General features: G+C 27.4%; 1 protein-coding gene across 1 annotated transcript in view; it reads left to right on the forward strand.

Moving 5' to 3' along the window:
* Positions 1-20,587: 20,587 nt before the first annotated feature.
* LOC103308276 overlaps positions 20,588-22,055 on the forward strand; it is a 1,729-nt gene continuing 261 nt past the window's right edge. The window contains exon 1 of the mRNA XM_008181377.2: positions 20,588-21,097. Within this exon, the coding sequence (XP_008179599.1) occupies positions 20,593-21,097 (505 nt within the window). The 5' untranslated portion in view covers positions 20,588-20,592. The remainder of the gene's footprint in view (positions 21,098-22,055) is intronic.

The raw sequence follows: 22,055 nt of genomic DNA on the forward strand, positions 1-22,055 counted from the left end.
ACTAAAGACATAGCTCTCCTTAGAGGATCATCTTCCAAATAATTTTTTGACACTGAATCAAGGTAGTAGGGGTCACGAGAACGGGTTGTACCTGAAATGCGAAAACCTATTCTAGATAACAAGTCTGGTGAGTCAATTACACCAGAGACTAAACCATTCAAAAGTTTAATGTCACTCATATTTCTTCTTTCGCTTAGGGTGGATAAATTGAGTGCTATTAAGACGGGCTTATAATCGTGGGGTTCATGATTAATGCCCATAGATCGAGAAACCATGTTCAAGAAACGATGCTGAACACGTTCAATTCGAACAATGTCACATTTGGTCCTTGGAGACCATACCACACATCCATACTCTACAATCGATCTAACAAGAGAAGTATATAATATTAACAAACATCTTACAGACATGACCGACCCTGCATGTCGCCTTATAAATCCTAATTTATATGCTGGATTTAGATAACGTTATCCGCTTGTAACCTAAATGTACTTGCAAGATGCAGTTTTACCGACTGCAATGGAAAACCACATGTCCACATAATTCGGTCAGAAAATCATTCTAATTTTATTTATAAAATATTAAAAAACGAATCCACTTAAAATCATTAAGTACAACCGCCAACCACGCTTTAGTCTACGATACGTCAATACCTACTAAATATATTGACAATATCAAACAAGACTGCGTGCAACTATAAGATAATATTATACAGTTACCCGCGGAATTCTTCAAACTTTTTAAAAAGTTTTTTCCCAAACTCAAAAGTGACTTATAACTTAGAACACTACTTGATTATCACTTATCATACATAGTTATGTAGCATACTAATTACAAATTATTTGCAAACTGTACAATTTTGCGTTAGTTACGAACATTTTCAGTTTCCATTTTTTTTAGTTTTTTTTTCTATAAATATCAATAAAATTTTATTTGTTGGTTAAAAAAGCTTGAAAATTTAATAGAAGGCTCCCAGTATATTATTTCAAAAGCCGATGAAAAAAATCAAAAATTCATAGTCACAATTTATTTATAAGCATTTAAAGTTCAAATATTGACAAAATACGAACAAATTATGAATTATTTTAGAAATTCATAAAAAAATTTCTTTTTAAATCTATAATTTTAAAATTTAATACATGATTCCTCATAAATTTGTCTACCTTTATCAAAAAAAAAAAAATGTCTACAAGAAAGTCAAATAAAAATTTTATGAGAGTTTGAAATTCATATTTTTACAACATTTGATATTCACTCTATTTCTCGTGTAACGATTTTCTTATTTTATTGTAATTAAAAAACGAATGACTGTAGATACTTAAAAATTTCACTGAATGTTTATATTAGCATTTTCTATACACCATACAATTTTGAAAATAATTTCTCTCTTTTTGAGCTGTTTACGGATATTCTCAGTTTTCAATTTTTTTAGTTTTTTTTGTCTATAAATATCGATTATCCAGACAACATTGTCTTAGAGACTATTATAGGTATATCAATATTTATTTTGGAACAAATGCAGCTAAGTGGGTCCTACCCAGTACCCGTTCTAATTTATACATTTTATTTTTAAAAAAATGACTTTTACCTTTTTTTTAAATTTTGAGACATATTATGTTTGTGTGTTATTTTATCTTATTTTGATTGTAAAAATTCTTCAAGTTTGAAGCTGAGGTTTCTTTTCTTAATTCTTAGCAGATATTTTAAATTTTTTCCTGGCCAATCTATAGTTGAGACTGTAATTTAGGCAAAACCAATGCGTCTATAAATTTGAGTATTTAATAGAACAATGTTTTTATTATTTATTTAATGTAAATAACTCTAAAGCTAATACTATTGAACACACTACATATAGGTATATAATTGTATTTTAATACGGAGGTCAATAGTCATTCCCGGTCATGGTAAAACGCTGTAGGTGTAAAGCAAAAACCTGCAAATATCAACATTTTTATTAACTATACCTGTAGAGTGTATGTACTAAAAGAAAATCAAAAGTTTTTGGAAAATTAAATATTATCTATAGTTGCATTAGAAATTAATCAACCAACAATAATATTATATTATAATATAGTAAGTATGTACGATTTTATTACGAATTACGATTGTGTATCGTACGTATCGTATTGTTAGGATAATAATTATTAGATCAATTGAACATAAATACATTATACATAATAATATTATCTAACCTATTTATTATTGGCATTATATTGTACCGGTAGTTCAATGAGTGTAATTTCTTTGTATCCTGCAATAATACATATTATACCCATCTGTTATATACCTACCTGTTAATAGTATTAAAGTACTCCACCGATTGCATAATAATATTATTTTACTGTGGTTGATGTCAGTAATATAAAGTCAAATACAAATATATTAATTTACATTTTCTGTTTCATAAAAAATGCACCTACCTTCCTATACAAAATTTAAATTAATATTCTACTTGTACAAGAAAATGTTTGCTCACGTCTGACATGCACACACTCATGATTTGTGTGGTAAAATATCATACGTAGTCTATAATATTCGATCTGTTTTTATTTTATCTTTGAGAAACTAGTGGGTTAGGTCGTTATGTAAATAATTTTGGCATAAAAACAAGCAAATTCTAATCTTGTACAAAATTGCATGTGAAATACGTCCTTCCGAATCAGTTCTGTAGTAAGTACAATAAACAATAATTAAAATAATATATTAATACATCGGTTACCCAACTATACCAACAATACCTAACCAATATCTAATTGTCTTCGACAATAATACAATTTAAAAAATATATGTGATGAGTATAACGATAGTTGTTTTTACATCCTAACGTTTTGATGGGTCTGCAGGATCATCATGACTGCGCTGATTACGTACAGGTCTTTACAAATCGTCTTTGGTCGCTGGCTGCATGATTACGTCTTAGGGCAATTTTACTGGAATAAAACCTAACATTTGGCCCCGAGTAACGAATCTTTATAGACGTGGATACTTAAACTTTTGTCTACGTTATTCCCATTTCATATTTTTCAATTAACAGAACGTTTTTGTTCGAAGCTCCCGTGGAATTGGTCCCCCCCTACATTCGTCCTAAATTAAAATATATTTTATCACGTCTTTAGTATACACAATAAGCCATAAGGTACACAAATTGACATTTAATTAATAATCAAAGAATTAATCCATTGTATTATTTTTTTATTTAATTACATACAAATAAACAACTGTTTAGTCGTTTATATGGTATACCTATCCTTGTTTCGTAAAAGCATAATATAATAATTAGATACAACCAAGCATCGAGGTTTAGTTTAGTCTTTATCTATACATTTCTTACACATATATGTATAATACATGACTTTTTTTTAAAAAGAAATTTATAATATATTGCACCCGGCACCGTATGTAAATGATTATTAAGCAATAAGAGCGAGTGATGGATACTTATATCAAATACTTTATTTATGAGCGGAGAAGTGGACAAACATTTCGCGGGGTAAACCCGTACCACTCCGCTCCGCTCATCTAAACTTTGAATATTTATAACTCATAAACTACTCACCCCAAATTCGGTTTTCATGTATCAAAATACTAAGAAAAATATTCTGCTTTGGAATATAAAACTAAAACTCTATGTTGTCATTCAAAAAAGTAAAAAACTTAAAAAAATATAAGGATAAAAAATATAATTTTTTAAGAATAACGTTGTTTTATAAGTGACTTGAAAGTATGTAAAAAAATATTTACACTTTTTGAAATAATGAGTGTTGTTTGATAAAATAATCACCCGGTATAATCACAAATCGTTGAGTATTTTTAAATGTATGTTTTTGGCATAATTAAAGTTATTTCAAAAATCAAAGTCAAAGTGACTTGAATAGAGTTTTGTCTTCCAAAGTTTCAAATGAAAAAAATCCTACTATTCTACAGATCATGATTCTGGAACAGATTTAGGGAGGGATCACCGATCAGATATTATATAATCTTAATCAGACTATTTCACGAGACGTTTGTCTGTGTAAACTTAGTCAGGCAAATGTACTAAAACTCATCGGCACCAAAACACTCTTCACTTTTTAATCATCCTTAATGTGGAAATGGATTTTTATAAATGTTTATCAAATTATACGACCCCGCTGTAATATTATGAATTATAATCAATATAAAAGCGCACTATTATTAATAGGCGTATACTATCAGCGGCGCCGAACACGGGGTACAGGTCGGGCGACTGCCCGACCAATTTTTTTGGTTGTTGCCGTGGACTGTGATGTATGAGTACCTACTAAGTAGTATAATAATTTTGGAAACATGCCACAAGGTAACATATCAGTATAATCTAGTTCAATTGTCAACAGCAGATTAATCATTTAAAGATACATTTTAATTGATTTTAGATTTAATAATTATTCAGATAAATAAATTGAAAGAAAATAATTTGGAAATGATGAAATATTTAGCTTTTGCTTTCTATTGACATACTCAATGCAATTTCGTGGTGGGAAAGTGAATCTTGTTGGTGCATTCGAGAGATCAAAATTTAAGTTTACGGTAACTTTAAAACGCGTAAGGGAAAAAATTGGGTCACTGAAAGGTGTTAAATTTGAATTATATTAGGTTCGGATTGCGGATAGGTTGAAATCCCCACACTCAAATCCTTAGCTGGTACTTAAAATATTTAAATTTTTTACTTAATTTTAGGTTCATTAGATAAAATAAAGAAGCATAGAGGAGAAATACTATACTTAAAACATTATACATATTATATTGCTTATTGACATTTAGGAGTGATTGATAATCGTACATTTTTTTATAATGTAGTATTATTTTAAATTTAATTTTAGTTTTAATTATATTATGTATTTATTACATTAAACTAGGTTCAAACTGTTTTGAATGTTTAAATATAGTGTAATTCCGTGCTGGCTAAAAAGGAGACTATATTGTTTTGTACACGTAAATGTTTAATTGAATAGAATTTATTTGTGTATTTACAACATAATGTTTTCAAAAGTGAACTGTTTTAAATGTACCTATCCAGTTAGTTTTATTATTTTGATTTTTTTTAATTTAAGATTTAATATTTAGTGTTTAAACTTAAAAGTAAAGTTATAAATTCGCAAGAAGTTCCAGCAACGTCGTCGATACCGAAAAAAAGAAATGGTCGTACGAAATCTCTCTCCCGTCTCGCTGGTTATGATTAGAAAATGCATGAGTGAGGATTTTAATTTTTTTTATTTTTTACGCATTAGTAGTAGTTCTCAAAGAGAATGAAATTAATACTTATGCACTAATGATTTAAAAATATTTCATAATAATACATAATATAAATGAAAATAGTTGGTGACGAGAGGATAGTATTTTAAATGTTATAATATTAGGGCTCGGAAGTTGTAGGACTGTAGTAAGAGTTGTATATTATTCTATATTATGCTCTCGATTTCTAGAACACTAAACTAAAAAAATCCAAGCTATACAACGGTCAGTTTATAAATTGAATATTGAAAATGCAAATTTCGCATATTTGGTCAATTTTAGGGGAAAAGTGCATATTTCATGATCTTCATATTATGCATTTTAATGTATTTAAAAAAAAATTAATTCATCTTTTTCTTTTTTAAGCCGTGTATATTGATATTGTTATATTGATATTGAATTTATAACTCCATATTAATGTAGGTAGGTATTTATTGTTATCACCGCATTTTACTATATAAGTTTTAACGAAAACACTGTACGATACGCATTTAATTTCTATCGCGACTATATTTCGATGTACCTACGTCAGACTAATTCGTAAAAGTTCTAACTCCAAAAATGCATTTTTTTTTTTTATGACTATTTCAAATAAAATGTATGATAACGCATCGTTTAATAGCATGCTGCCTCAAAAATAATAGTTTATTTTACTATTAAATAATTAAATAATATTAATTATGTATTAATTATTATATTTTAATAAAATTGTAAAAAATTACACCGTAAAAGTCCTATATCCATTTTTTTTTTTTTTTTTTTATGAAGAAATAGTTCTAAGTCCTGTTACAAGAGTGTAACTGATGTTTTGGGGTTTTTTGTTAAAAATAATATTAACAAACCCATCAAATACATTTAAAAAATACATTTATTTTAAGTATTCTTATTTTTGAATAAATAACACGTTTTTTGTCCCTCCTGAAAAATAGACAATATGGAGATAGAACTTCTACGAATTAGTCTGACGTACTATATCTTTTCGAATATATTTTTTTAACTATTTTTTTCAGTTCAATAAAATGCCAAAATGCCATACAGTTTTACGACTTATTTTAAATATTATATAAATTTATTTTTTCAAATTTTAAATTTCTTTTAGTACAATTTAATAACAACAGAAAATTGCTTTTTTGGAGTTTAAAATTGTTATCAAACTATTTTTCATACTTGACATTTTTTTCATGTATGTTTTACAATTTTTTGTGCATATGCCGTGCATATTTTTCCTTTTTTAACTCCTAAACTTCCGAGTACTATAATTATAACTTATAACTTATAATATAAATATATATATACAGGTAAGTCTGGTTAAGTAATTTACAAGAGTTTAAGTGCAAATGAAGTGTCAATTCAATTTATTTAAAATTACTTGAATGGTTTATATATTAATTATTTCCATTATTCTAACGTTGGTTTATTGTTATTGTTACATTTTTCACCAATTTCCATGTGGGAGTATTAAAAAAAGTTAGGTTCCTAATAATATGAACCCGTGTAACTTTTAAATTTATGAGTATTGGCAGAAAAATTTAACAGTTCCTTGTAGCTATTGAAATAAATTATATTAAAAAATAATTCACCAGTGCATGCATTTAATAATTTAAACAATTAAAGTCTTATAATATTTCCTATTGATTTAAAATTAAATCCACAAATTCACCATATAAAAAAATAACACAAGCTTCATCGTCGAATTCCATAATGTTCAATCCAATCATGGACAAACTTTTGCAAATTTTACCATCAATACATTATTATTTTTCTAATTATTGTCAACTGTGACGTTCCTTCATCAAAACACATACCTACGTATTAAGCAATTCTTATATAGATACATTGAAAACAAAAACGTATCCACCATTGATGGTTAACAGTAAATTACTTTGTGGTGAAAGTGTGGATAAAATTGACACTTTATTTGTACATGTGGATTAGGCCTTAACGGGGATACCACAATAAAAAAAACGCGCCATGTATAATACCTCATGCATTTAAACAGACTTCATTATTCCAATGTTGTCGTTTTTCGCAAAGGTGGTGTGGAAATTTATACACAACTACCTGTTGAATAAAGAAATTACTAGAATAATAAGTACAATATTGAAGTCTATAAACTCCCCTTAAAATTACCGTCAGTCGTCATCTACAGTGCCAAATGAATATGCACATAGTTATAAAGTTATATCGAACTAACTACCTGTATTCATTCAACATTTTAGGTTCTGATGAGCGGAGCTATTAGACACTATAAAACCTTTGAAATCGGTATCTAAATGCGCTCGTACAGGCAGGGCGTTACGACGTTTATACCTATGTTGGGACAATATTATTCACTCGGATAGTTCAATATAATGAATTGCAGAAAAAAAGTCCCGACAAAAATTAATGAAAATATATCAAAATTAAAGTATAAATATGTTAAAATTTTATTAAAAAATACATTAAAGTTACATAAAAAATCTTATAATATCATAAAAAATGTTAATTACCTACTTAAATCACATATTAAAATATAATAAAATTTAATTTAATACAAGTCTAAGATAATAAAATGTAATACATTATACAATAGTCAATAATAAATACAATTATAGTACCTACCTATATAATTATAATAATAATGCTATAAAAATGTAATACCTACTATAATTAGGTAGGTACTCTTTCTTATGTTATGACTTACGGACGTTAAAAAGGCCTGTTCATAGGTATACTTACATATAACCTATTATTATACCAAAAAAACATTTGTTTTTATGTAATGTTTTTAATCAAAGTTCAAATTATAAGTATCTATAGTAATTTCGTATGATGAATAATTTATAATATGAAACTTTTTATATTTATCTATACAAATTGATATATATACCAATATACCATATTATTATCATTACACTAAAACTAAATACTAAATTGTTAAATTATAGCAAAAGCCAAAAATATGATCTTCATTAAGGAACTTGAAAATTAAATATATGTATTATAATATATATTATATACATTATATATGTATGTAAGCTTCCTTCTATTTTTCAATACAATTTTAACATATTTATACTTCAATTTTGATATATTTTCATTCATTTTTTTCGGGACTTTTTTTTTCTAGAGTGGGACTTTTTTTACCGGGACTTTTTTTCCGATAACCCAATATAATATAATATGTGATTGGTTCTTTCCACACCTAAACGCCGTACCTTGAGTGGCTTATGGGGAAGTTGGAGCTGAAAATTGTTGGTTCCGATTATTCCTAATCAAATTTACCTATGTGTATGATTATAATAATAATTTTTACATTTTCAAGGCATAATGGAGGACGCCACACGTCCATACTTTTATAGTCAAAATACAGCAGGAACCTAGAACAGACACCATTCAGTATTTACATTTTACTATAGTAGAAAAATCAAATTTGCGGTAAATTTTGACCTCCTGAATACACCAACTAGATTTACCTTCCCAAGGTACAAGATACTGTTGAAGAAAATCGAAGCAGTTGTACTGCCCCAAACGGTAAAGACAGACACAAAAAAAAATAAAAAAACACATGGCATTGTAGTCATCGTTCCGCTCAAAATCTAAAATTAGTTTAAATTTCCAACTCAAAATAATAATTTGCAAGTTTTCGTGATTTTATCAAAATTCTTACTTCGGACGCTCATAAAAAAATATTGAGGATTTACGAAAGTGTTTTAACGGAGAGAACATATTTTTATTGACAGTAACTAAAAAAAAGTAATTAAAATCAAAATTTTCTTCTGCATATTAATATAGCTCAAAAAAAGTTGAAATATTTTGAAAATTGAATATTATGATTAGAAAATGGTAATTAAACATTTTGTGATTATTTAAAGCATCTATGGTTGTTAGTCTTTTAGATAAACCAAAAAAAACTAAGTCAATTCTGTCAAAAATCGTTTTTCCATAGTTTTTTTTTTTTACCTACGTTTTTTAAAACTCTTGGGAATATTCCATTTTTACCTCTCAACATTCGCTTTTCCATCAGAAAATATCTTGAAGTTGAAAATCGAAGCATTATTTCGACTATTAATCGTGTGTAGGTATACATAAAAAAAACACATCTGTGTAAAATCAATACATTCAACAATCCGCTTTGAATCCAAAATTAAGGAAAATTTTACGTTCAAATTTTAATAAAATTCATTAAAATCACGAGTATTTGCAAATTATTTGTACGTAAAATCTATAGAATTTATAAAAATTTAGACTTAGGGAGGTGTGGGGGGCAAAGCCCCCACACGTCTACTTGAAATTTTTTAGGGGTACGTGGTGCCTTATTTGTTTTTACCTAGTCTGCCCGAGTATTTTTAAAGTAGCTCGACGCCACTGTATACTATGATGGGATGTGCATATATAATATATATTTATATTTTATTCCTTTGCAGACGAACACTGTTTTAAAATGCGGAGTGGAAATCCAGAACATACTATTGCCAAAATTAACAAAATCGAGTTAGATATCGATTCACATAGAAAACGCATTGATAAATCGATTGGTGTTGTCCGAATAGATAAAAACGTACAATTTTCCGGTCAAATATGCGATTCGAAATGAATGGTTAATCCAAAACGAACCTTTTTCATGCATAAAAATGATATATTTTAGAAAATCTAAACGCACTTTTTTCCAGTTTTACGCCAAAACGTACTATTGCCCATATTAAAAGAGTAAGCATCAATCATTAACTAAACCAAAATGAACTAAATTTCCAAAACGTACTTTTTTTATGTTATGCCAAAACGTGTGTCGTAGGTATACATATATATAAGGGAGTAAAAAATTAATCCAAAACGTACTAAAATTAAATTTTAAAAATTTACTTACTTTTTACTTACTAATTTACTTTAAACTTTTCTTCAAAATGATTTGTCTATTTATAAATGGTTTGTTTTTATTGGAAATGTTAAGATACAGAAAATCGCTTCTCTTGAAAAAAATCAGTATTTTGGCCATTGTACGTTTTGGATTTCCAGCTCTCAACTGTGTTGACAACTCGTTGCTCACTCGTCATTATGGCATGTATGAATAGTGAAACTTGGTGAAACTAGAGAAGAGCAAAAATGTCTTCAGCACGCCAAGTTCAAATTTAACACCCCTTTTTTTTTAGGTCTAGTATTATTGAAATACCTTCAATTTGATGTTGATTATGAATTAATATTCATCGAAAAAAATTAAAACTATTTTGGTCATAGTACGAATTTGTTATAAATTACCTACTGTATATTTCTATAATTTATAGACGCTAGCATTGAGATACACATACCGGATTGCTCACACGCTAATTTTAGCCAATGGGTCACATCAAAAAGCACTATATATTGCCATATAGAATATAGATATAGTCGTATAGAAGTGCTCTGCGATGGACTGCGATATTACCGGTAGACCCACGAGTTTTATATTAACGTAATGAAGTTTTAGTATTATAAAAAGAGTATCGTATATATTTCGTTTGTACCACTATAATATGAAGTGTTAAAATTTTTATAAATTATAAAATGTTTTCAAGTATATTGATTATATTATAGGTTTTTATAAGTTATAACTTGTAAGATCTGTGAGGCATTTACAATATTATAGCACCCCACGTTTTATAGGTCTAGTTGCGCCTATGAGTACCTATCATATTATTATAAATTAGGTATAGTATATTATATACTCAGTTGCATCAGTTGAATACCAGGCGTCGGTATACCTACATTGTGTCCCCCTAAAAGAATACAGGAACGGTCCAGAACAATAAACATATTGTACTGTATAATTATTATGCACTATGCATCGTATAATGTACGGTGTCTATATATTGAATATTGGCTATTAAATAAACTTCTGGACGACATGAAATATGAATATTATTATAAACTATAAATTAGTGCCATTTTTTCTCCACCGGTGTAAGTGGGTACACGAAATTAAAATGCATAGAATAACAGACCACATTAAATCAACTATACAGGCTGAAACAGGACTAGGTATACAATAACTTTAATCGAACAATATTAATGTGTTATTATGCTAGTAGTATATTAAGTCGCTTTAGTGAATTTACACGCGTGCAATTTGTCCAACATGATAACAGAAAATGTGACACCCACGATGAAGCCATAATATATTATAATTCGGGGCTTGAAAACGGTATTCAATACCGGTATTGAACCGGTTAAATAGATTCCATTAAAACCGAAATCGAAATCGAAAAATATTATCAGCTTAACCATTAATTAGGAATAATGACGGGCGGGTACTATAATGTTATTATAAAGCCTTAAAGCAAATCAAATCTAGAATTAATGTCAAACTGGTTGACAATACTTACCCAAGAACTGAAAAATGCACCATCACTATAATAGGGGTTTAATTTATTTGGTGTAGTCGTTTCACCGAATAAACCGTATAACACGCTATATTTATAAACACATACTAAAATGTCATTATAGAACCCAGGACACACCCTTAAATGTTCACAAGTAAAGGAAGAGAACAATGTCTATATATTAATATAATATAATCGTAATATATATTTTAATACTATATTATTATTATTATTATACTGTTTTAAATTTTCATGTTATGTGTAAGTACCTATAATTTGTTACAAACTTAGTCAATAATGTACGATATTAAATTTCCCGTATTTTCATTACATTATATGAGACTGCGAGAGCACTCATCATTTATTATTAGATTTTTACTTTTTGACATTTAAGATTTAACAATTATGAAGAAACAATGATTTTCTTTATAAAAAAAAAAATAGGAAATTACAGAACAAATTCTGTTAGTAAATTTGTATAGAATCAGATTTAATCTAATTATTTTCCAAACGAGTATGCAAATGCATAAAACCCTGAGTTGAAGAGCTGTGGCCTGTGACGAGCTTTTATTTTACCCTTTGCTATAAACATGGAATGGTATAATGTATATTATGGTATTTTTTAATAAAACTCAAAAATAGATATATTATAAATATATCAATAAATACATTTTTTACTCAAAAATATATATTTACTTCTAATTTATGTAAACATATAATATAAAAATTAGTTATGCGTATCTTATCATATATTTATTTTATTAAACTATATCATAGAATATATATAGGACATAGGTATTTTTAGTGATTACCTTGATAACTTTTAAAGTTTTCCTTGATCATTTCTAGTTATTTATTAATTAAAGATGTAGGTAATGTATTAATTGTTATTATATTTAAAAATATTGTTTAACAACATTTTTTGTTATTTTACACTTACCGTAAGACACTCATTATTTCGGAAAACACTTTTGAAAATATGTTTTTTTACATCATTTTAAGTTGTTAAACAACATTTTTCTAAAAAATGCGTTTTCACTATTTTTATTTTTTAAATATTTTTAATGATAACGAGTCTTTGTAATACCTTAAGCCGCAAAGCAGAATATTTTTCGTAGTATTTCGATACTTCATAAAAATCGAACTTTAGATGAGTACCTAGTTTAGTTAGCTTAGGTCCCTCCAGCCTCCCCGACTTATAAATAGCGCCTATATGTGCCTAATCAAAAAGAGTTACATGAAACAATTTTTAAAGCCTTAAAATTTAGAATTATTAATTCAATAATTTTAGTAAACAAAGTTCAAAGATTTTGTTTATAATTGAAAAGTTAGGTGCTTATTTCAAAAATGTTATTGAATGTTATAATTTTAAAACTAAATTAACTTAAGGTTAATTAATAAATTGTGTATTCAATAAAACTTGATAAAGTAGGTAATTAAAATAACCATGACCTTTTACACGTTGTTTTTTTAAAATATTTTTATGGTAGGCCATATATGTTTATAGCTTATAGTTATTATTTATTACTGTTAATTTGTATAAAAAATAATAATAATTAGAAAATAATAGGGAGTGTTACAAGTACATCAAGATACCGTCAACATCTTTGAATTTGAATTTCCTTCACAACATATTCAAGTTCATTACTATAACGAAAACTTAAAAAATATTTATGATTATTAATATTACAAATTAGTAATAACAAGGAAATAACTACTTTTATGTTTGAATCTTAAGTTTTACGTCATACTCAATAATTAAAAATCAAATAAAAAATAATAATAACTTAAACAAGTTAAACGATTTTGGAAATAGATTTTGGAGTTATATTAACTAAATTAATTAAACAGTTTATTGTAAAATAACTTCATAAATTATCATTTAATTTAAGTATATTAATTTTTCTTTAAACATAAATATTATCATTAAATTATACTGTCCAAATATAATTTACACTAGATTTACAAAGAAAAGCATTAAATTAAATACAATTTTCAAGATCTGCATAAATATCATTATTTTAAATTTTAGTAGAGCGATGAATGTATTGGTTTTACAATTATCTGTGAATTTTTTCTTATTCTTTGAAAATTCTTATATACTTAACTTTGTAGAACTTAATGTTATATAAATGGACAAATACGTAACTCTAGGTTAGTTTGTTTACCGTCTGAAGTTCTAGGTGTAATAAATGTTTGGTCTGTCATCACATTTTGGAGCAGAAAATATGTTCCAATCTTCAACTATAGGGTGGTTTCCGATACCAAATATTATCTATAGTTGGTGTTTTGATTGGTACAATAGGTACCTACTTGCTAGGTATTATTAAAGAACTTTTAATCAGAAAATTTAACATAAAATACAGAGAATACGGGAATATAACGTTCAACTAAAACCATATAATTTTCGCAATAATTATTCTTTCATGTGATTTTTTAAATGACAATACAATATGCTACCTGCAGGTTTCATGGGCGATCAAACTTCAAACATCAAACTTCGTTTAGCGGTTCATCTCTTTATTTCCATGTTTTATGTGTGTTAAGCCCTTGGCCTGCAGGAAAATACAATTGATTATATTTAAACTCATCCCAGCCAATACGTATGAAACAGTTCAAGGTGATAGGTTAGGTTTATAAAACAATAATATAACGATGTTTTTAAGGTGCACGACGTGCACCAAACGTTAAGTTCAAGATTCTTTGCATGCATAACATCCACACTCTCATATATTAATTATGATATTCACTTTGATTACTTATTCAAAAGGTTTTCTAAAATGCATTTATTGTTTTATATGCTTGTACACCACAATATTGTCACAAAAAGTTTAGGTACACAGATATATAAAAAAAAAAAATGTCAAAGCCACATTTTTGTAATATAATAGTTTAATCTAAGATCACGATTAAATCATCAAAGATAGGTACCTACTCATACCTAGTTCGTAATTTAAACAAAAATTATACTTAGTGAACATTATCAATGATTATAATCAGTCATAAATATTATTTCCTAAATTGTAATAGTATTATTTTTATAGTATACTATTATTTTAGTAGTATTATTCTAACGCAAGAATTAATGGGGTATCTAGGTACTAGTTTTATATTTTTATGTTTAAATATTTCTAGTAGATACAAGACAAAATAAAACTTTTTAATTATTGTTTTATATTTATAATGTTGATTATAGTAATGTATTAAAATTTTAATTTTATACTAATATGTGGCACTAATATAGAATAAATACCTATCTAGAATTAAACTATAAAGTTTAATTATATATCTTATTTGATTTGTTGAAAAACAAAACCGGTGTAGGTTTTTTTAGTACTAGCAATAAGTTTTTTTAACATGTTAGAATATTTAAAAGTAAAATTAATAATGATAAATACGTGTAGGAAGCCTCACAGCTGAAACGCCTAATATGATTAAATATATTATAGAAGATCTCAGGACCTCTTTCTGGAAGAGTTCTGCGTGACAAAATAGTTGATTATAATATTATATATGAGCTTTTTAAGTTTTAATGAGCACGGTATATTAGAGCAAACATTTGCGAGGAATCCCCTTGACACTCCACTAATAAAATATCTTAAACCAGGGCAAAAATACGTAATTAATATGAATTCACAATTGGCACAAGAATACGACTTCAACAAATTTGGCTTGAAAATAGTTAAAATAGTAACAAGTTTTAAAACTAAATATAATATACAATGGCTTAAAAAAAGAATTAAAGAATTAAACTTTATTTCAATTTATATTTCCCTTTGTACCAATATAAAGAAAAATAAAGGGAATTTTTCAAGAGTAGGTACTTACTTATTGATATAAATGAAAAAATACAGTATTTTACAGTAACATGCGCAATAAAATCTTAGTATCTCTGCAAGTTGGTATTTGTATATTAGTTATTATTATTGCTCATTATTTTAGTGTCTAGACAGACTTTTTAATGACGTTTTGGTGGATTCGTTTAAATTAGATTGTTGGAATTCATTTGTAACATATTAAATAGTAAAAAAAAATTGAAATCTTATTACTCTCGTTGACCTTTTGTTTTTCGTCCTTGAAATGTGAAGTTAGGAAATTTCACATTTTTTTGTACCTAATAAAATATCAAAAATAATCACATTTATACATGTATGCATATATATCTAGCAATATCCACGAATATTTTACAATAGAGAACCTTGGTATCAGTGTATCACTAAAATATCCCCAGTTATGGCCACACGACCTCTTATCCAATATTTACTATGGCTAAAAATAATTCTATATAGATGCCCGATCATAATATGACTTTTATAGTTTTATCAGTTTAATAGAGGTTAATGATTTTTCCAATTTAAATATTCCGGAATCGTATGCATTATATGTAACGTAATCACTTAGCATTCATAAACACGTACTTGAACAGGCTGGTTGTCTTCCAATATTAGGACAAATGACAATACTTATTATGTCCTATGTACATAAAAAACTATAATATGTCCTCCCTACAGATTCTGTTGCATTACAAATATTTACAATTCTAATTCTTTTAACAATTAACATATATGAGTTCAAACATAAATAATAGGTACTCAACTCAAGTCTCAAGTGTCTTAGTACGAGAAATGTATACTACATTTGCTGATATTATACAAAAAGTGATTTTCTTTTCAAATATATAAACACTTTCACTGTATATCAATATACGTTTTTACTCCCTAATCCAAAGCAATACCATCAAATCAATCAAGAAAAACACCACAAATTAAAATTAACATGAACTCTTATATCGTTGTTCACCTGACTACACTAGTACACACTACACGTGGATACTGATACCACACCACACGGGTGGACCTAAAAACTACACTTCATTGGTGTATGATAATAAAGTGAAAAATGTCTTGCATTATGATAAGGATATCATATCACATCATTTTCCACACCGCCAAAATTCACGGTGTCGTTTTTCTGCACTCGTGTAGATAAAAATATAACTGCACCATGTGGAATTTTTATTATCTATGACACTGCAAGTGATACTAATTATTATCATACAACGAGTGTACACCAGTGTGCATTAGTGCAGTCAGATGGAAAACGACATTAGAAACCACCACTAATAGCATCACAATACCTAATTTAAACACAAATAAGCATGAACTTATATACGCCCAAGACGTATAAAACATCAGCAACATACAAATAACATTAGTCATAAGTCATCATAACTCCAATATTAAAGACCTAACAATCATCTTACATCCTTTATAAATTACCTCAAAGCTATAATAAACATAATTCACACTGTTCACGATAGTCATAAATAAATTGATAGCACATATTATATTGACAAATAATATCATAAATCAACTAATTATACCAATTTTACCTAAAGCCATCCTTGCCGGTACTTAACCTAACTACAAGTGGTTCAAAATAAATGGACCTAGGCTCTAGAGACCATCTACCAAACCAAAACTAATAATAAACAATAACAAGGTGCTGTTAATGGATAGTTTTTCTCATAATGTGAAATAAAATATCTATTTAATGTAAACATATACCATATACCAGTTTTTAATATTATTTTTAATTTATTAAAAATAAAATGCCTGCTTATTAATAAAAAAATAAAATAATATAATCTGTTTTACTCACTTCGCAATCAATCACTGTGATATGCGCCTCGCACAATTTAGACCATCTTATACGAACTATGTAAATATGCAGGGCCGATCAATTTTAATTGCACAACCGGCATCAATGGAACATTTTACTTACATAAATCGAATCGGAATCTCTGATTAGGGGAGGAAAGTTAAATATTTTAAATATATGTGCACTTTTGCCCTTTTCTACATTTGGCCAACCATTGGACTCGATTAAATTAAGTCCGATCGTAACTTCTTTGTTTTGGACATTTGTCATTGCGTTTATTTATGAGAAAAATCATTAACGCATTTTATAAAAAATGTATGTATACCATTAATTTTGATGAAGCATAAATATAACTAAAATCATACATAAATACATCTGATGACATATTAAAACAATGAAAAGCATATACTCATATACATAATACTGTTGTTATAAAATTATGGTACCTAACACAACTTACCATAATGCGTATAGGTATTTAGTATGAAAATTATAATTCATTAGCTAGAAGAGTTTATGAAATATGTATATCAGAATATCTTACCAATCATGCGTAGTGCGTTTTACATTATATATATTATATATGACTGTATAGCTATTAGCTACTACCTACATGTTATATCGACGTATCGTACACGTATTATATAGCTAAGTATTCCTATATATTATATATTACCTTATATACTACTATAGGCACATGACCATCAACCTACGTCCTTACATATCATAACAAACAGATAACATGGAATTGTTACTTTTATTACGGTTTACCACGAACGTGTTATAACTAAAATACTAAAAATGCGACCATCTTTACGGATTAAGTGATTATATACACCAGTTTTGATGACACAATGTCTTACAACCTTGCTTGGAAAATATGTTAACCGGGAAAAAAATATTTCATCAAAACATTCTTCATTGTAACCGTGTGCTTTTTCACCATAAAACTGATTGAAACTGCTTATTAGTACGGTATTAATATAATATTGAAATATAATACTGAAAATTACTAACAACAATTTATTAATTATTATAGTGTTACAATGTATAAAATATGTCCACTGTCATCAGACAACTGATAATTCCTACCTGCACTATATTTTATTTTTAATAATAGGATTGATTGAAATGTGTTACGTCATGTTCCCTAAGTACAAGCTAACAATAAAATCAAAAATATATTAATATATACAGGTAATTTCATATTATGACGTACTGTACGAGAATTTCCAGAAATAATCTTGATATTATAATATTTTAGTTAGATTTTTTTTTAAATTGACCCAATACCCACACTTGTATATTTCTGCAGTAGGTACGCAAAATATATAGGCGTAATACATTGAACCGTGATCTAAAACGAATCGTTTAACATTTTAATATGGTGTAAAATGGTCAATGAAAAAGATTATCTTTAGCACAATATGCAAATTATTGCAAACGGCCTTCCATTAAAATTCAGTATTTCCGGAATAACTATATTACGCCTTTGGAATAGAAGATTTTATTACACACGTGCATATTTTGTTTTAATTTCAAGAGGACTTAAAACTTTGTTCATACTGAACTCTGAACTTTTCTGTTTCAACTTTAGAATACATATTATTAAGTTTTCAGATGTATGATTTACGAAAATTCAAATTAAAACTTTGTTGAACATTTATTATTCTAAATTATAAGATACCAAATATACGTTTTAGCCGGTCATCACTATTATAATGTGTATAATTATACTTACTCTACCTTTATAATATATTATAAATATAAATAATAATACTCAATACAGACATATTATACCTACTCATCGTGCTTAATATTTGACTAATAAATAATAATAGACAAAATCATAAAAATATGTTCCATAATATTATTATATTATAATAATTTGTGTTGATTTCCTTTCGTAAAAATTTTGATCGATATTATATTCAATATTTTGCTGATACTTTTTCTGTATAAATTAATATTTTTAATTAATTCAAATTATTAGCTCTATTAAAATCTTTATACCTATTATATATTTGTTGGGTCGATTATAGAGGTTGTCGTTGAAATACCATGGTATTTGTAACCTTCATACAGAAAACAAGAAGAGCCAGATTTTTTTTGATTTTTTTTTATTTCTATTATTTATTTATTTATTTTATTTTAGCCAAATCAATTACAATTAAATAATTGCAATAAATTACATTAATAATAGTTGATACTTATACAAACTGAGCTATAAGCTCGCATCTGGTATACGGAAGTTTTTATTGAATGAATAGGTACAACACAAATCTTCAAGTTTTGCTGCATATCTGCTGAAAATTTATCACACACCATAAATGATTAATGATTACGTACCGACTACCGATATTGAATATACTAGGTTTACATCCATGTTTACTGTTTTATTTATTTATTTTTTTTTTGTTTTACTCTTCAAGAAGAACTGATATAACTATAACTATTGTGCAATGAATGTTGTATTCGAGTACACAAAGTGAACGACCAGATTGTGAAAAAAATTACACGATGTTAAATTGGAGTGACCACTTTATGAAAACAGAAAAAGTGACAATTTTTTGAAATACCAGTCAAAATAATAAGTAGGTAGGTAATTCTTGTCAAATAGTAGGTGATTTGCAGCAGTTCAACCTAGAAAATTTGTTTTTACGTTGAAAACCAACCAACATATTATGAATATTTCGGGATAAATGAAACTGAGAACATAAACTGCATGATTGCATGTATAATACGACGGGCTGTATCAGGAATACTATGTCCACTAGATTTTGAAAACATTTTAGTCTGATATTAATTATAAAAATAATAATAAAATACCTATATAATTATATTGTATTAGTAAATTAAATATTCAGACTCTATAATCATACTTGATTTTCCTGATTTATTGGTAGGTAATTTAGTTATGTTTCAATATTATTCAGTTCCTCGGTATCAGGCCCGTCACTAGGTGACAAGCAAGTCATGCGTTGCTTTAGGGTGACATACAGTTTTAAAGAGTTTTAAGGTGGCAAAATTAAATAAATATCGACACAGCCAAAACTGAATAATTAATTGTTAGAATAAAAATCATGTATCCAATAATTTTAACTGCGTTATTTTTAATATTTTACATAGGTACCTATAAATTATAAGTTGATTGATCACAATAAAATATGAGTTAAAGTAATGAAAGCATATTTACTGAAACCACAGTGTGGCTTATGCCAAAATGTTACTAATAAGTAATAACTAATCTGAGAGTGATGCTATTTCGTTACAAGAATCGTTGAATAAGTTAGTCCATTGGTGTAATACAGTTGGGTTAGAGCTGGCAATCCACAAATGTTAAGTTATGTCTTTTTCCAGACGTCACTCAATTATTCAATATGATTACTCTATTGATAACGTGATATTACAGCGAATAAACCAAGTTGGTTTTATTTTTACTCCAACGTTATCGTTTGCACCTCATATTGACTGGATAATAGGCAAAGCATTGAGATCATTAGGATTTATAAGGCGACATGCAGGGTCGGTCATGTCTGTAAGATGTTTGTTAATATTATATACTTCTCTTGTTAGATCGATTGTAGAGTATGGATGTGTGGTATGGTCTCCAAGGACCAAATGTGACATTGTTCGAATTGAACGTGTTCAGCATCGTTTCTTGAACATGGTTTCTCGATCTATGGGCATTAATCATGAACCCCACGATTATAAGCCCGTCTTAATAGCACTCAATTTATCCACCCTAAGCGAAAGAAGAAATATGAGTGACATTAAACTTTTGAATGGTTTAGTCTCTGGTGTAATTGACTCACCAGACTTGTTATCTAGAATAGGTTTTCGCATTTCAGGTACAACTCGTTCTCGTGACCCCTACTACCTTGCTTCAGTGTCAAAAAATTATTTGGAAGATGATCCTCTAAGGAGAGCTATGTCTTTAGTTAATAGTCAAACTAGTTAAACATTTTTTCTAATTTAGGTTTGTTCAGTTATATTTAATTTTCAGGAGCCTACTATGTACTACTATATAATTCTAATTTATTGATATTCAATGTGTTATGTTTAGATATATATATATGTATAAAATATGTTATAATGTATATTCATTAATATGTAATATATTGTAAAAGCTGTATGGCGTTTAAAATAAAAATAAAATAAAATAAAAAAATAAATCACTATAATATGTCAGGTAAGATTTTATCTGGTTTTTTTCCATTAGTGATATTATATTAAATAAAAATTGTCTTCAAGTATGACATTTTTTTCTAAAGACAAAGTTTTCTATATTTAAGGAGGTCAAAAAAATATATTAATTCATGGTACAGTTTTTTTTTTATACCAGTAGTTTTATCTATCAATATTTTTTTATTCGAAAAAGCAAATATGATTTGAAAACATAAAATTACAATATTGATAATATAAAATAAAAATAATATATGAAAATGTTTAAATAGTCACATTAACCGTGTGCATTGTAACCACGGTTATCTATAGAATATTATACCTTAAACATTTTAAACGATTAATGAAATTTAAATTATTTTATTTGTGACAATTTGTTCATGATCATGAATAACGCTGGTAAATGTGAAAACGAAAACAAATTATGAACACTACGTATATCAGTTATGCATAGGCGCAAATAGGGGGGGGGGGTTAGAGGGTATTAGCACCCTCTAATAATTTATGTGTATATGTGTCAAAACTTCTCCTTACAACAACAAAAAAAACAGTTTATCATCAGACATGAGGGTATCAGAGTATAATGAATGACACAATGAACTCGACAATTGTCATCTTTTCGAA

This window comes from Acyrthosiphon pisum, chromosome A2, assembly GCF_005508785.2.
Source record: "Acyrthosiphon pisum isolate AL4f chromosome A2, pea_aphid_22Mar2018_4r6ur, whole genome shotgun sequence".
NCBI classification, from domain to species: domain Eukaryota; kingdom Metazoa; phylum Arthropoda; class Insecta; order Hemiptera; family Aphididae; genus Acyrthosiphon; species Acyrthosiphon pisum.